General features: G+C 36.8%; 1 protein-coding gene across 2 annotated transcripts in view; it reads right to left on the bottom strand.

The window, feature by feature from the left end:
* LOC110199116 (uncharacterized) overlaps nucleotides 1-18,244 on the bottom strand; it is a 56,003-nt gene that overhangs the window by 14,086 nt on the left and 23,673 nt on the right. For both annotated transcript variants that reach the window (XR_013486276.1, XM_020973818.2), the window contains exons 4-5: nucleotides 17,693-17,938; nucleotides 1,926-2,059 (exon numbers count right to left, since the gene is read on the bottom strand). Coding sequence is in view for 1 of the 2 variants with exons in the window: in XM_020973818.2 (XP_020829477.1) it covers nucleotides 1,926-2,059; nucleotides 17,693-17,938 (380 nt within the window). In the remaining variant the exon portion in view is untranslated. The remainder of the gene's footprint in view (nucleotides 1-1,925; nucleotides 2,060-17,692; nucleotides 17,939-18,244) is intronic.

Below are 18,244 nucleotides of genomic sequence, written 5' to 3'. Positions count from 1 at the left end.
TCACAGCAGAAGTGAATAAGTAACTTAACCCATTCACTTTTTGAGCCACTATGGACTTTCCAAAAAGCTGCTATTCTTTTAAAGCCTAGTATACATCATCATATAGATGGTTAAATGAACATTAAAAAGTGCCTAGTGACAATAATAATAATTCATATTTTGAAAGGCACTCTGATATGCAAGAAAGAGCACTGAATGTGGAGTCAGGAGATAGATAGAGCTGTATAAATGTGATATATCATTGCTAGTGGAAAGGAAGAAGAGATTATCTATAATGGCTGTCAAAAGCTACCAGCACTAAAATTCTATGACTCTTTATCTTCAGAGAAACAAGTTTACTGGCTAAGTAACTGAAGATTCTCCAAAGACACAAAAGATAAATGAATGGGAAAAAAAATTTATTAAGTGCTTGTTTTTGTGAAAAATGCAGAGGATACTAAGAAATGAGCAAGATGTCATCACTTTATATGTGTATAAAGCTTACAAGTTTTTAAACTTTCACATCCATTATTTCTGACCATCTGGTTATGGTTATGGTTATGGTTACCCCACCTCATTTTAATTATAGAGAGCAGAGGACCAGCCTTTTTCAGAGTAGAAGGAAATAATTTGCTAGGAAGGTAGAAATGGTTACTTTGGGTAAAGTTGGCCCATAGGATTTATGCTAAAACTACTGATATTTCCACTTTGGGCAGGAAAATTTTAAAACAAAAATCCCAACTCTTCAAAGCTAAGCTTTTGGAGGAGCATGGTAGAAGAGAAAGAGGACCACAATATTAGTAGGAGACCTAATTCTACTTTTCTGCAACTCTCTTAACCACTCTAGACAACAACAAAATAACATAACTTAATGCTTCAAAATCATAAGGATTGACTGAGCTTGGCCTCAAAAAAGAGATAAGAGAAAGTACCACCCCCTACATCTTTGCAGAGGTGAGGACTGTAGGTGTGGAACACTGCATATAACTTTTTCACCATGTTGGTTAGTTTTGATGGATTTTTCTTCCTCTTTTTTATTCTTTAAAGGATGGCTCTCTAAAAGGGAAAGAGAAGAGGGATACACTGGAAATGGTAGATGATATAAAAACAAAACATATTAATAAGTTTTATCTTAAAAAACAACATGAGGCAGCTAGGTGGCACAGTGGATAGAGTACCAGCCCAGAGTCAGGAGGACCTGAGTTCAAATCTGGTCTCAGACCAGATACTTGACCCTTACTAGCTGTGTGACCTTGGCTAAGTCACTTAACCGCAACTGCTTTGCCAAAAAAACCAAACCAAAACAAAGCAAAAAAGCAACACAACCTTTCTGGGCCTCAGCATCTTCATCTGTAAAATGAGTGGTTTGGATTAGAGCTCCTAATATCCCTCCCAGCACTAACACAATGCTAATTTCCCATGTGAGAATAAAGGACAGGAGAGTTAGAAGAGGTAAAAAGTAAAAGGAGATACTAGCCACCACAAATAAGCCTTTAGGATTTATAGGTCTGTATGAAAAGGGAAAGAAAGACCCTTGATCCTAGGGTCTCAGGCAGAACTCAGAATCAGAATTTAAAAGCTAAAGCACTTAAGTAATTTCACGTGGGCTCCCACCTATAGCAAAGGCAAGATTTAGATAGCTGTCAGAGGTAGGAAGATAAAGCAAAAGAGAAAAGTAGAAAACAACCTTTCAAAGTACCCAGCTGTTGCTCCCTTAGGCAAAGCCATAAACTCTATCATGTCACTGCATTAAAGAGAAAGACCAAAAAGAAAAAAAATTAAGAAAAAAAAGAAGCCTGTTCTAAGTACTATAATATAGCACAAGAGCACCACCTACTGTAAAAGGACTGGCTCTCTATAGAAAACCATGACTTAAGGAAAGGATTTAAAGGACTATTGTCGTTGAAAGGCAGCTCAAGCAGGCAGATGAAAAACTACTGGCTTACCAGTATGGATCCGCATGTGTTGTATCAATGAAGCCTTCAGTCTTGTTTTATAGTCACAGTGCTGGCAATGGAAAGGCTTAACTCCAGCGTGTATACCCATATGTCTCTGCAAGGCCAATTTGGAGGAACATTTCCTATTTGAAAGGAAGCAAGGTTTGTCAAAACTTAGTAAAATAAGGCCTTAGTTCCTCCTCTTTAAAATGGAGGGGTTAATCTAGGTGAGCTCAAAAGTATCTTCTAGCTCTAAATCCATGATGCTAACATATTAAGGCTGTTTCTCACTTTAGTAAAGAATATGAATCTAAAGATATGGCTGCTATTTAAAAAAAGTCACCTGGGAAAATATCAAAATATCACTGCAAATGTTACTTTTCTAATCTAAATGTCTACCAAGAAGATTCTTTAATTAGTACACCACAGAAAGTAACTAGTAGGTGGCAGAGTGAATAGAGCACTGGACTTAAAGTCAGGAAGACCAAACTTCAAATACTACCTCAGAGATTTCCTAGCTGTGTGACCCTGGACAAGACATGTAAGCTCTCTGTGCCCCAGTTTCCTCAGTCTACAAAATTAGAGGGTTGGACCTGACAACCAGTAAGTTCCCTTTTTGCTCTGAGTCCTTGATCCTATCATCTCACAACCTCCAATGATTTTTAGCTTTCACATATGAGTGAGCACTATCAGAAATGCTTATCAGCATTTGGTCAGATTGCCAATTTGTCATGGAATCTTATTTAAAGTATTAACTCAGAACAGATCCTGTTACAGAAAACAACTTATTGACAAGAAAAGCACATGCAATTGAACAAGCATTTATTAAATACCTACTATATGCTACATAGCATAGCATGGTGGATAGAGTTCCAGATTTAGAGTCAGAAAGACTTGGGTTCAAATTTTACCTTTGACTCATACAGTTATGTGACCAGGGGCAAGTCACTTAACCTCTCAGTATCCTATGAATCTCTCAAAGACTAGAAATTGTAGATCAGTATCTGATCTGTAACAAAGAAGGAAGTTCCTATATCAAGTATTCATTAGAACAACAAAATTTTAATTATTCCTCCCAATTTTTTTGCCCTCAGGCAGTTTACATTTGCATAAAGTAGTGACAGTAAAAAGACTGTATGGAAAATACAGTATTATTGATTAGTTTTAAGTTTCAAATTTATTTATGTTAATAAGAGCAGAGTACAGAAATGATAGCAGAAGAGCATCAGAAACAATAAAAATTATGCTAAAAAGCTTTTGTTGTTAAGTTGTGTCTAACTCTTCATGAATCTGTGGACCAAAGCACACCAATGCTGTCCATAGGGTTTTCTTGTCAAATAAACTGAAGTGGTTTGCCATTTCCTTTTCCAGTGTAGTAAGGCAAATAGAGGTTAAACAACTGGCCCACGGTCACACAGCTGTCTGAGGCCAGACTGGAACTTATGTCTTCCTGACTCCAGGCCTGGTGGTCTCTCCACTGAGCCACTTAGTTGCCTCCAAGCCACCTACTAAACTTTAAATTAGAGAAGCTCAAAACCTTCCAGAATTTTTATGAAATTCCATATGATATAATTCTAGTGCTTACAAACTAGAAAAAGATAGGCATCCAAAAAATTCTACTAACTTAGCAAATTGACAAAATTTAAGAGCAAACACTAACTAAAAGTATTCAGCCTTATATACTGACTGAAATTCCAAAGTAATTACTATGGCAATGTAATGTACTTAAACAGTGGCTTTTATGCGACAATCTCAAGAGCTAAACCAGATGTCCTTTGAGGTCCCTTCCAGCTCTACAGCTATAATCCTATATCTATCCTATCTATCTATCTATCTATCTATCTATCTATCTATCTATCTATCTATCTATCTGTACATGAATTGATGAATACAACTAGCATCTATGACTAACCCCAGCTTCCTATCCTACTATGTTGTCCCCCTTTCTTTTTTCAGTCAACTTCTATTGTACACGAGGCAGCCAGTTGGTGCAGTGGATAGACTGCCATGACTACAGTCAGGAAAATTTGAGTTCAAATCTGACCTCAGACATTTACTAGCTATGTGACCTTGGGCAGGTGACTTAACCCTGTTTGCCTCAGTTTCCTCATCAGTAAAATGAGCTGGAGAAGGAAATGGTAAACCATTCTAGTATCTTTGCCAAGAAAACCCCAAACAGGGTCATGAAGAGTTAGACATGACTCAAACAAATGAAGAACATCTGTTGTACACAATATGCTACTAATCATTTCATAACTAGCACTGAGCAGGGAAGGGCTAGAGAGTACTGGGTTATATGACAGCTGTTATATTTGCTGAATAAAGTATTAGGTCCCTGCATAAGATGAATGCTTTTCCTGACAATACCACTAAATCCCTGTGCTTGTTTCTTCATCTGTAAAATGGAGATAACATCCACAGCTTTACAGGAAAATCTTGTCAAATTACCCTTTACAACATCTCTCCCATCAGTCTACTTCTCTCCACTCACAGTTACCACCCTAATTTATAATCTCACTTACCTCTCACCAAGACTACTGCACTAGCCTCCTAATTATCTTCCCTCTCTCCAAATTCTTTTTTTTGTTTTGTTTTTGGGGTTATTTTAGGCAATTGGGGTTAAGTGACTTGCCCAGAGTCACACAGCTAGTAAGTGTCAAGTGTTTGGTCCGAGACTGGATTTGAACTCGGGTCCTCCTGACTTCAGGGCTGGCACTCTATCCACTGCACCACCTAGCTGCCCTCTCTCTCCAAATTCTTATTGGTCTTCCTAAAGCACAGGTCAAACTATGTGCCTCCCATACTCAAGACACTCCAGGGATTCCCCTTTTTCTCTAGGAAAAAATGTCCACTCCTCTGTTTGGTTTTTTCAAGTTCTGTACAATCTTGCTCTAGCCTACCTTTCCAGACTTGATGTACATCATTCCCTTTCACGTATACTGTATGGCACAGACGGGCCAGCTTGTTGTTGTGTTGCATAGATTTTCCCCCTGTCCAGAATGCACTCACCTCCACCTCATAAAATCCCTAGCATCTTACTTTGACCTCAGTTCAAGTTCTGTCTATATAAGGAGCCTATCTTGATCCTGCCCTATCCCCAACCCCTAGGAGTAATGCCCTCCCCCCTTAGAAATTACATGTTATATAAATATAAACATGTTACATGTATTATACACATAAATTATGTACGTGTTGTTTCTCCCCACTCAAATGTAAGCTCCTTATGAGAAAGTGCAGGTTTTTTCTTTGTATTTCTAGCACTTGGCACAGTGCCAGGCACATAAGTAGATCTAATAAATGCTTGTTGAACTGAGCTGAACTGAATATCAGAAATGATTTCAACTTTGACATTTTTTAAAAGGTCCTTCTGAAAAATTCTTACAATGAAGTTTCCTACAAGAACAGCTTAAAGACTTACTACATAAAGGAAAGGAAAGTGTTTACAAGACTTGCAGCTAGCATAAAGAAAAAGATCTAAGAGGATCTAAACTTAATGAGAAGAAACTCTTACCAATAACTCTAGGTTCCAATACCAAAATAATAAATGGGACTAGAGAGGCATTGTGAATGACTACAATATTTAAAATTCAATACCACCACTGGAAAACAAGAGAGCCCAACTACATATGTAGTAACAAAATCTTCCTGGAAGAATTACAAAGAGATAAAAGGAAAATCAGGAAAACAAAGAAACAAAAGAAAATCTATGAACTACCAAAATACTGCATAATAGCTTTGAGTATCTCATCTAAGCACGAGAACACAAAGTTACAGCAGATGAGTCTCATTTAATTGAGGAAAAAAGATTTCCTTGTTGGTACTTTTTACTCTGCAATCAAAATATGATTTTGAATAGCTCAAGTGGTTCTGATACTGAATGTATCATTATTTGAGCTATCTACATTAGTTACTGCACGACCACAAAATACTGGCGATACAGCAGAAAAACTTCATGGCTCCTTTTAGAGCTAGAAAATAATCATAAGACTGCTGCAAACATGAATTTGTTTTTAATCTGTGGAGAGCCTTGCTATCAGGAAGCACTGGAGTATTTGCTGAATGAATGATATTTTCAAAGTGTGGGTTCTTGGTTTAGATAGTTAACTCATGTTACTTTGGAACTTAAAGATAAGCGTCCATTTTTCTATTCAAGAAGAATGGTTGGCTATCCAAAACCAAAAAGGGTGAGGAAACAGAGTTCCACAAGTAGGAAATAAAAGTGCTACTGGGGGAAACCAGGTGAAAAACTAGATATTTTCTTTATAAGTTACTTCTATGAGAAGTGTTTGTTCCTTAGTTCCTGAATAATAAGACATAATAAAAATCAAAATAAAGGGCATCTTAATCAAACCATGTGTTAAAAAAAAGTGAAAAGAATAGGATCCTAGAACACCCACAATTCTAGAAAAAAAGGAGAGGTCCCATTAAGAAAACCAATTTAACATCTTACCATAAAGAATCATTTATGGATAATAACTTATCAACCCATTATTTTAGAAAATTATGTACAGCCACAGCACAACTTCCATGAAAACCTGGGCACAGAAAAATTTAAATGGTGAAAACTGTTAATATTGACTATGTATTTTCCTTTATACAATATAAGATTGATATTTTTAAAAATATGGAGATATCATAGTAATGAACACCTTAGAAACAAAAATATAACATATCCAGCATGAAAATGTTAGGTGATACAAAATATTTTATTGGACTGAAAGCTGACATCATATATAAATGAGTCCTGGACTTGCCATCAAAAGACCAGAATTCTTAGGATCACAGAGCTAGGGTTAGATGGGTCCTTACAGATTATCTAGTCCAACCTCTTCATTTTATAGATGAGGAAATTGAGGTAGGAAAGGTTAAGTAACTTGCCTAAGGCACACTAGCTGGGCCATGTCTTGAACTCATGCCCTGACTCCAAATTCAACATTCTCCACCCTCCCACCCCCATCCAGGTCTGCTGCTTCTGAGCTGCAAGTCTCTGCACAAGACACAAGGCACCTCTCTAAACCAGTGTCTTCACGTAGAAAAGGGGAGTAATACTTATAATAGTGACTTCATTCAAAGGGCTGTGGTGAGATACAAATGAGAGTGTATGTAAGAAGTCATCATTAACTATTCACTGTTACACAAATAATTTTTTAAAATTGTATGTAATTTATACAATAGGATTATAGATTCCTGTGACAGTCCTTCCACTTCTTCAACGATGGCAGGTGGCAGTTACAGAAAAAGAAGCTCAAAATTACAGTTTTTAGATTGTCTATAAACATTAAGTTAGTTGCTGGTCCTCTAAACAAAAGATTAAAAGTTGAAGCCAAATGGAAGGATAGCTTACAAGTTCCCCTTAGAGAAACAAATAGAGGTGTTGGCAGAACTGGCTTTATTGTACATCAAAACACAAGAATATTTCACCAAACACTTGGTCATTTTGTATTGTAGTGCTCTTCCTGTAGTGCATTTGCAAAATTCCACCATGAAAATAATCACATCCTATGTTCCAGTATTTGTTGAAGTTACAGAAAGAGAAATCTTACAAAGAACGCAATTAGTACCTTCTGACCCTTTCCCAAATTAAATCAACATACATTGTGATATTTAGTTACTTTAGTGCAATGGTGGGCACAGGTGGTTCAGAAGAAATGAGAGAGGCCAAAGGTTTGCCGATTACACTGAAATCACACACCCATGAATATTGAGGATGAAGTCAGAAGGCACTGAATACGGCAAGAGCCACACAACAGAACAAAAAACTGAACTGATTATATTTTAATATATGGTAAATTACTGGTTAAAATACAGCAATCTTTTCCAAATCAGCTGTATGCTGTCAGACCACTAACTTGTTATTCTAACAAGATTAACATTCAGTTTTAAGGACACTGAACAATTGGTTCTAAAAGATAGCTGAAAGACAGAAAGATACCTAGAGCTTGGGGAAAAATCATGTGCCTTCAGACAATCAGGACAGCTTGGAAAGCTACAGGTTTATCTTACATACTTAAAAAGAAAAGTAAACTGTACATAACAAAGATTTTCAGTTTCATGTATAATCCTCTTTTTCTCTTCCACCATGTATCCATTATGTGAGATGTGCAAATTTAGAGCCATCTCCACTCCAAATGCTCATATGGACTATTTGTGCCAAACCTGTGGTAGAGCCTTCCGAGCTCGTATTGGTCTGATCAGTCAAAGCTGGACACACTGTACCTTGACTCCAACATAGTGATGTCATTTTGGTCCTCTTTGAGAATGAAAGACAACAACTATATAGAGACAAATGCCTGCTCGATTTAGCGTTGGAGTTCAGGAAGAGTAAAAATTATTTTAAGAATTCTAGACCTTATTTTTATGCAGCCCCCTCCCCACCTCCAAGGCAACAACAACAACAACAACAACATCTATATCTATATGTATCTATATGGAGCCATGTGCCCTTCCCATTTCTTTATGATAATAATCCCAAATCTGTAAGACATTGATCTACAAATACATTGATATCACTATTAATGAAGTTTTAAGACGAGATTAGGAAGGTTTTCAAGAATATTAATATGTGCCTTGCCCATAAGAGATCCTTAATAAATGTTTGATAACTAGAACGTCATCGCAATAAGTTGTTATGTGTGTTTCTAGGGCCTTTTGTCCTTTGGGGATTTGGGAATGAGAAAGAAGAGAAAGAAGTATTTTCATATTATGTTTTAATTATTTTTTAACTGACTTTCCTTTTTCGTAAACTAAAATTATGAATACATTAGTGTAAGGAATTCTCAACAAGGAAATTCTCTCTATCATTTCAGGTTGGCATCTCCCCTGCAACATGTAGTCTTTTTGAGAGGTCTTTTTCCTTTTTTAAAATTTATTATTTATAGCATTCTTTTTCTTAAATTGAGTTCCAAATTCTTCCCATTCCTCTAGCCCTCCCCCACCTATCAAGAAAGCAAGCAATATGATATCAATTATACATGTAAAATCATGCAAAACATATTTCCATATTAGTCATGTGCAGCATGTAGTCTTAAAGAACTGCCTGGAACATTGAACTGAGAGGTTAAGTGACTATCATGAAAATTTAGAGGAGAGTTCCAGTAAAAGAAACATGGCGCAACTCTAGGACAGATCAAAATGGTTTACTGATACTCAAAGCCAAGCATGGCATAGGAGGATACAGACAGATGGATAACAATTCAGCCAAGGACAGAGTCATCTACCTTCCTTCCACCCTCCCATGGAGTAGCAGACAGAGTGATGCTGAGGGCCCAGGTTTATGTGGGGTTTTCAAACAAAAGGCTTACTATGGCAGCTGTCACACTGCCAGTGGGGCAATGGGGTCATGAAAGATAGACCACAGCAAAAGACCAGGTCTCTGAAGATTAAACAGGAAGACCAGGATGTGGAAGGTGAGATCATAACTGTGCCACATCAACAATCTGTGGAAGAGTCTAGCAGACAGTTCTAACTACAACTGAGTGTGGTGAAGCCTTAAGCATACCAGTAACCTTATAAAAATAGCAGATCTAGAAGAATGGGCTTAGACTCCTCTGGCTATTAAGTTACTTCCACTGGATCAATCAGTATATGTCAGAGATGGGACTTGAACCTAGGCTATCCTGACTCCTAAGCCACTTATTTATCCTTTACACGGAAGTACCTCTTGGATCAAATAAAAATTTGTTTCTTTCTGTTTGAAGGCAATTTTATAGGGAATATGATTTTCCTACCTCATCCAAAAACTTAAATCTCAATCAACGAGCATTTATTAAGTGTCTAAATGGCAGAGCTAGGAGTCAAACCCAGGTCCTTTGACTCCAAATCCAGTGTTCTTTCCATTATCCAGTCAACAAGCATTAAGCATCTACTGTGCACCAGGCACTGTACTAAGCACTGGGGAAACAAAGAAAGTAAAAATAGTCCCTGCTCCCAGGGAATTCAGTCTAATGGGTGGAACAGTATACAAGCAACTATGGCACAAACAAGATAAACTGAAGAGAAACAATAGAGGGAAGGCAATGCCATTAAGGGGAAATAGGAAATGTTTCCCAGTTCCTCTGTGAAGGCAGGAACTTGAAGGAAGTCAAAGAAATTAAGAGATGGAGATGAGAAGGAAGAGAATATCAGACAAAGGGGAATAATGAGTGAAAATGCACCAAGTCAGGAGAAGGAATGTTGTGTGCAAGGTACAGCAAAGAGGCTATTGTGGCTGGATTTCAGAGCACTTGGAAGGGAATATGGTGTAAAAAGCCCGGAAAGGCAGGAAAGGGCAAAGTTATGAAGAGCTGATCTTGGAGGTAACAAGGAGGTACTAGAGTTTATAAACAATGTATGTCTGTATGGGGGGAATATGTGTGACATGGTCAGATTCGCCCTTGAGGAAGATCAATTTGACTGCTAAGTGGAAGATGGACTAGAGTGGGGAAGAGCCTAGAGGCAGGGAGACCAACTTGAAGGCTATTGCAATAGTACAGGCATGAGGTGATAAGGATAGTGGCAGTATTAAGGAGAGGAGCAGCATATGAAGAGATGTTACAAGAGTAGAATTGATAGGACTTGGAAACTGATTGGATATGGTGGGGGTGGGGGGTGGGAATGAAGAATGAAGGGGAAGCCTAGTGATTAGAAGAGTCAGTAATTTAGGTAATACAAGTTAGGAAGAAGGGAGGGCTTGGGGGGAAAAATAATGAGTTCGGTTTTGGACATGTTTAAGATACCTACATAACACCGTACAGGTTAACAGACATCTTAAGATGTCTATTAAATGCAAAATGGACAATAGGTAGTTGAAAAGTGAGAGGAGGTCAGAAGAGAGGTTAATGTTGGATAAGTAGATTTGAGAATTATCAGCAGATAGATAACTGAATCCATAATAAGATGGACAAGACAGAAACTGATAAGATCACCAAGAAAAAACTGTATCTAGAAGAAGAGAAGGTGGTACAGGACAGACATTTGGAGCCACATAAACAGATAGTTTGACTTTGCCTTCCTGTTAGGCAGGGAGTTATTTTTAGCAAAGACAAGAGACTGTAGGGTCTCTACAAATCTTTGTGTTGCTTATAGATGGTTTATTCATATTTTAAAGTTAAAAAAGCCAGTACTGTAGGTAAAATTCTAGTGAATTGTATGTACACTTTCTGGATGCCAAGGGAAAGTTAAAATCTTGAAGTCACAGATCTACGTGAACCACCTTGTTCATAATGATAGCCATCAAAGTATAAAGAGGCCACAGATGTCCCACCCACATAGTTCTTTACATCATCTTACTGGCTGAGATTTTATAGTTTGTTTTAGGCTGAGATTTTACATATTATTATGTAAAATAATAATAATAATAAACAAATAATAATAAATCAAAGGTTTATTCTGAATTTATAGTTTATTCCTTGAGATTTCCTGAGGTCAGGTGTGGGGAATTATTTTTTAAGTGAGGGCTTTTAGCGATAGAAAAATAAATCAATTATTAAAAGCAAGTTAATTTAGGTTGGTTTTAAAAAGTTTTGGAGAATAAGAACTATAAATATTTTACCTACCTGGCTTAAAATTAAGACCAAGATTCATGAGAAGAAGTATGGATTAGCAGATAGGAAAATGGATTTGGAATCAGGAATTAATGGAAAATATAAAAATACATGGAGTCTGACATTATAGGATTTCAAACTATATTACAAAGTATTAATCATTTTTACAAATGGGAGAAGTACTGGGAGAAGTAGATCCAGGAGTTAGACAAGCAAGATGTAAAAGAAAATTAACAATATTGCTCAATATTTCATAATTTCAAGAACAAACTAGGAAAGTACTCTGTTTCACAAGAATGACTAGCAAAACCAGGAAGTGGTTCAGCAGAAGATAACTTTATGCCAGCATCTTATGCTTCTATCACAACCGCTAAACTACGACTATTGTAATTCAATTCATTATGTCTTGTTTGAGGATACTATAATCTTTCCTACAAGGATATTTTTACGATTTAGGATTGTTGTAACAGCAAATACTCTCCTTCTTTTCTCATCAGCATGTAAATAAGCTGACAAGAAAAATGAGTACATTTTGCACAGTAAAACCACAGAATAAGAAGGAAAGGGTGATTTTTTTTTTGCTGAGACAGAGACAGAGACAGAGACAGACAGACAGACATCCAGACAAGAGACAGGGACAGAAACAGAGAGAAGAAATAAGTTCAGCATACATGCCTAAGTTCAGCCAAGGGTGATTAAGACATAATATACGATCCTGGAGCGCAAGACGTATTTCACTTTTTGTTTTTGTACCCCCACTGTCTGGCACATAGTGGGTGCTTAATGATTATCTGATTTATTACATAACTTGTAGCAAGTTATATAAGTAGTAGTTGTTGGAGTCAGGATTTGACTTGGATTTGAATCCAAGTCCTCTGACTCCAAAGATGGTACTTTTTCTAAGATAATAGCTATGACTGAAAGTGTTATATAAAAAATTGGGACAGGTAGGAACAGCTTTATTTTTCATTATAAAACTTAGTAATAATCTGAACATATACAAACGAGTAAGACAAAGCCATAAAAGCCCAACTATGTATATATTGTTAAAAGAATTTAAAACTCAGAATAACCACTTATTTGAAGTCTTCTTGTGATCTTTTTGAGCTGTATTTAAAAGTATATAGATACATATAAAATACTATAAATAACATACATGATTTTTAAATGTTGCATCTATTCCTCTGCCGCATTTTCCACATTTCTTTATATTCTTATTACATTCTTACAGTCCATTACATTGTTATACCACAATTAATTTTCATATCCCAACTGTTAGGCATATTAGTTCTTTCCAGTTTTTAACAACTATATAGAAAGCATGTATTAATACGTGACAGATCTTTCTTTTTTTTACAGCGTAACCCGTATAACCCCTGCATCTTTAAAAAGTTTTTATTTATATTTTCTGCTTCTTATACTGTCATAATTATCCCAGGTATCCTTGTCCCCCTTGTCCTCCCCAAAGAGTTGTCCCATATGACAAATAGTATCTTTTAAAGAGAAAGAAAATCAGCTCAACTGATCATAGAAAAATTCTGAAAACATATGCAATATGTAATATCTGTTGATCTCCCACCTCGATGAAGGGGTGGGTACAAATAAGTCTTAATTTTCCCCTTTTAATAACCTTAGGATATAGCTCTTTAATAGGATCATTGAATAGAAGGTACACGTGTGTGTGTGTGTGTGTGTGTGTGTGTGTGTGTGTGAGTGAGAGAGAGAGACAGAGAGAGAGAGACAGTCATTCCCCAATAGATAAGTAATCAAAGGATATGAACAAACAGCTCTCTGCAAAGTGTTAAGAACCACATGAAAAAATGCTTGAAATTACTAATAATGGTGAAAATACATATCAAAATAACCCTGAGATTTGCAAAACGGCAAAAATGACAAAACATGGCAATAGTCAATGTTGGAAGGGTTGTGGAATGATAGGCACACTAATATACTGTTGGTGGAGCTATAAAATGGTAAAATAGAAAGCAATTTGGAATTATTTTTCAGTTGAGGAAACTGAGGGGGAGGAAGGTTACAAATGTAACTTTGCCCAAGTTTATACAGGTAGTAACATTCAAATTTGAACCTAGGTCCTCTGATTCCAGAGTCAGTACTCTTTCTACTCTTATAGATTGTCTCCATTCACAAAGAATGTGAGATCTTTGAGGGCAGGTCTTGTTTGTTTTTTGTCTTTGTGTTACTACTGCTTAGCACATTGCCTGACACACAATAAATGCATACTGAATTGAACTGAGAAAGGTAGACAGGCAAAGGATTTTGCCAGTGGCTCTGCTATACTGCCCAAGAGATCAAAATGATTGTAGTCTGAATCTGGTTCTTCTTTAATCTAGTGGCTTTGGAGGCCTTAGTCATGGAGCTGCTCATTTGCAGTTTATTAGATGACTAATATGGGCTAACAAGTTAGCAACAAGAAGTCTTAAGAGTAAGATTGCAGTGGAGCAGCACCCTCACCCTCACGGATATGGAGAAGAAACCCTCGCTTGGTGTCATGCTGGGGCTTAGGGAAGGCCTGCTGTCCTTCAGCACTACTTGCTATTTGCTGAGGTATTCAATTTCACCATTAGCCCTTCATGACTTTCTTTTAAGACTTTTATGTTTATTAAAAGTAACTCCCTAAAAAGTCAGGGGTAGATAAGGTTGAACTATTAAAATGAAAAAAGGAAAAGAAAAGAAAAAACAAAAGTAAAAAATAAGTTCACAGAACCCAGGTCAAGAATCTCTGCTGTAGTCTAATCCAGTCTATTCCCCTCCTTCTATAAATGATGAAACTGAGGTATAGAGAGATTAAATGACTTACCCAAGATCACACAGGCAGCTAGTAACAGAGAAGGAATTTGAACTTAGGTCCAATGGACTCCAATTCTAGTGCCCTTTTCACTGTACCATATCTTCAATTTATGATGTGATCAATTTTATTATTACCATCATACATTATCAGACAACATGTTCTCCAAAACGACTTTGCCAATTTATATTTCCACTAACAATGTAATAGAATGCTTATTTACCGTGAGACACACAAACACTGAATTTTATAATTTCAAATTATTTTGGGGGGCAGCTAGGTGTCGCAGTGGATAGAGCACTGGCCCTGAAATCAGGAGGACCTGAGTTCAAATCCGGCCTCTGAGCAAAACACTTAACACTTACTAGCTGTGTGACCCTGGGCAAGTCACTTAACCCCAACTGCCTAAAAAAAAAATTCAAATTATTTTTGCCAATTTTATAAGAATGCCCCAGTTTTAATTTGCATTTTCCTTCTCTCTGCCCTCTTAGCTGAGAACTTTGTCTCATATTTTACTGAAAAAAATTGAGGCCATTCACTGAGAAGCCCTCTCCCCTTCTCATATTTCTCATGTGCCTTCTGTCATGGGCCTGCTCCTTGCTAAGGAAGTGACCCCATTCTATCCCATCTCCTCTGGCAGATTGCTCCCTCTATCATCCCCACTCTTTCACTTCTCTTTAATCTCCCCCTATCTACTGGCTGCTTCCCTACAGCCTATGAACATACCCATGTCTCCCTCATTCTCAAAAAAACCTTCACTTGATTCTCTCATCCCCATTAACTATCATCCCATGTCTCTTCTGCCATCTGTGGCTAAACTTGAAAAAGCTATCTACAATAGATGCTTCTACTTCCTCTCCTCTTACTCTCTTAATTCTCTATAACCTGGCATTTGACCACATCATTCAACCAAAACTGCTCTCTCAAAAATTCCCTGACTTTGAAATCCAAAGATTTCTTCTCAAATCTCATCCTTTGACCTCTCTGTAGCCTTTGACACAGTTGATCATACTCCTCTCTCTAATATTCTTAGAATTTCTGTCTCCTTTACTGGGTCTTCATTAAGTCATGTCCACAGGGCTCAGTCCTGGGCCTTCTTTTCTCCTTCTACATTACTTCACTTGGTGATCTCAGTTCTCAAGGATGTAAACTATCTATCTTCTCTATGCTAATTATTCTCCAATTTAATTAAACTTCCCTCTTACGTAATATTAAGGGCTCCATCATCCTCACATAAGACACTACATCTTCCTTCTCCATGCTTTTGCACTGATTGTCTCCCATACCAATAATGTTCTGCTTCCTCACCTCAGTCTCTTAGTTTCCCTTGCTTCCTTCAAAATTCAGCCCAAATATCACCGTCTGCTGGAGGCCTTTCCTAATACCCTGTGTCCACTCCTACTCCACACTAGTGTTTTCCCTCTGTGATCATGTCCTCTCTACTCTGTGTATATCCTTTATTATTCATAGCTGTTTGCATGCAGTCTTCCTCATTAGATTGTGAGCTCCTTGAGGTCAGGGACAGTGTTTTTGCCTTACTTTGTGTCCTCAACACTTAGCAAAGTGGTTGGCATAGAAGAGCTTAATAAATGCTTTTCAATTTAGCAAAGTAAATAGGAATGAGAAAGACTGGCATATGGTAGCATTTAACAGAGGTTTTTAAAATTGAAATGAAATGTATTCTCCTGCAGCCCAAAAGCTTAAAATTTGTTGAGAAAGTAACACCCACTTAAAACAAATACATAGTAACTTATGAACAAGTGTAAAATAACATAGCAAAAACTACATCTTGATGAAAAAAATAGACTGGTAGAAAGGAGATGATTACAGTTTAAGTAAAATTAACATGCATGAAGGCCCAAAAGATTGAATTGGCAAATTAAGACACAGAATGGAAAACAGATTGCCAGCTACTGTAGAATTATACTTCATAACAGAAGAAAATTAGATCCAAAAGACAGATTAGGGAGTCAGTTTTGTTATCTGAAACTACAACACCAAAGAGAAACATAGGGGCACAATGACATTTTATATTTAAGTTTTTGAAATTTAAAATTTCACATAAGAGGAAAAGTAGGTATACTACAGTAGATATGTGAATAGAGGGATAACTTTTTAGGTTTTCATTCACACTTGTAGTTGCTGGTCAAATGCAATGGGGTAGAAAAAGATTGACTATATGACTGGCCTACAAGGCTTTTATAATACTCCAAGCTTGGCATAGTAAGGGCTTAGACTAGGTTGGCTACTGTAGAAATGAAGGTCAGTTCTGAGAGACATCACTGAGGAAATGTGAGAGATAAAGATAAGAAAGGAATGTAAAAGATGTCAACCACAGAAGCCTAGAAAAGAAGATGAAGTAATCATTGATGGCAATGGAGAAGCTGGGGAGTGTTATCTATTTGGGAAAGGCAAGAAGCATAACTACATTTTTTCTAACACATTAGTGGATAGTTGATTATCATACCCCTTTCTTCTGCTTTTCTAAACTAAGTCAAATGACAACATACTCTGTCTATCCACACATATTTCAGACAACAGGTATAGTTAATGAATTATAGGGTCAGTGCTTGAGCTAATCTGTATATTGGAAGGGTATTTATTAATGTAAAATGCTACTAAATCCCAGAAGTTAATGCTAAGAAAAATCCTTTTCATGTTAGTGACAAAAATATGTGTAGTAATAATCACTCTACTATGGACAGGAAAGTTGTATCACAATTGCCAAATATCAAGCCAATATATGAAAGAATAAGCAGCATGTTATATTCGACAGATGACAAATATAACACAAGAAAGATTTATCTTTTTTTGGGGGGGGGGCTGGCAATGGGGTTAAGTGACTTGCCCAGGGTCACACAGCTAGTAAGTGTTATATGTCTGAGGCCAGATTTGAACTCAGGTACTCCTGAATTCAGGGCCAGTGCTCTATCCACTGCGCCACCTAGCTGCCCCAAGATTTGTCTTTTAAAGGGCTTATAATTTGACGATACAGAAATTCAAAAATCATAATCCTAGGTGAGAAGCTAGTTCAACCACAGCAATACAGTCTTGAGTAAGAACTGAATCCAGATGCATTCTCATAAATTATTTCATGAAATGTGTGAACAACAAAGAAGCTTTTACAACTCAGAAAATGTGGAAGGGTGAAGGGATCCTGATGAAGTAATACCTGATCTGTATAGTACTTCTAAGTCTGTCAAGTGGTAAAGAGTCTTCTTTTTGCCCACAAAACTTCTATTCAAAGTACACAAAATCCCAGAATGCTGTGGAACATCTCACTACAGACCTGAAGATAAAGCTTAACACAGACACAAAGTAACCAATGTAGCATTATATGAACAATGATTAAATTCCAAAACAGACCAAAAATATCAAGAAATAAATGCCTTAATGCTGGTGACAGTTACCATATCTAACCATAATTATCTAACTTTAACAAGTCATACCTGTTGCAAATTTTGCAGGTAAATTCATCAGCATTTTTCCTGGTTCTGGCTGTGGCTTCTGTGCCTGAATAAATGAGGCTAACCTCTGCTTTCTTTCTTTTTTTTCTCTCTTTTATATTCAGTTTCTGATGCACATGCTTATGATGCCTGCTCAATTGACGTCTGTATTTGAATGTCTGGTCACATAATGAACAAAGAAAGGCCCTGGCTTTCTTGTGTTTGGACATATGCATCTTCAAATCTGCTCTATACAAATAGGAAGAAAAAAACCAATAATCAAAATAGAAGAATTCATGGCTAAAATAAATTTCAACAAGAAGTGCAATTCCATTTACAGTAAAAACTGCTAAAACAAAAACCTTATGCTTTAGATGCGAGATAACAGGCCCACTAACTAGTACTTCATCCAAGCTATGAGAAGACTAATTTAATATCTAACATATTTATGCTGAACAAAATGCAATAAAAAGTTCTCCAAGATAGCTTCAAGCAATCAAAATTGAATGCTAAAATAAAGACACAACACTATACTACGCAATGCTTTTCATTCAA

This window comes from Phascolarctos cinereus, unplaced genomic scaffold, assembly GCF_003287225.1.
Source record: "Phascolarctos cinereus isolate Bilbo 61053 unplaced genomic scaffold, phaCin_HiC Scaffold_4;HRSCAF=312, whole genome shotgun sequence".
NCBI classification, from domain to species: Eukaryota; Metazoa; Chordata; class Mammalia; order Diprotodontia; family Phascolarctidae; genus Phascolarctos; species Phascolarctos cinereus.
This window is presented reverse-complemented; position numbering and strand designations above follow the sequence as displayed.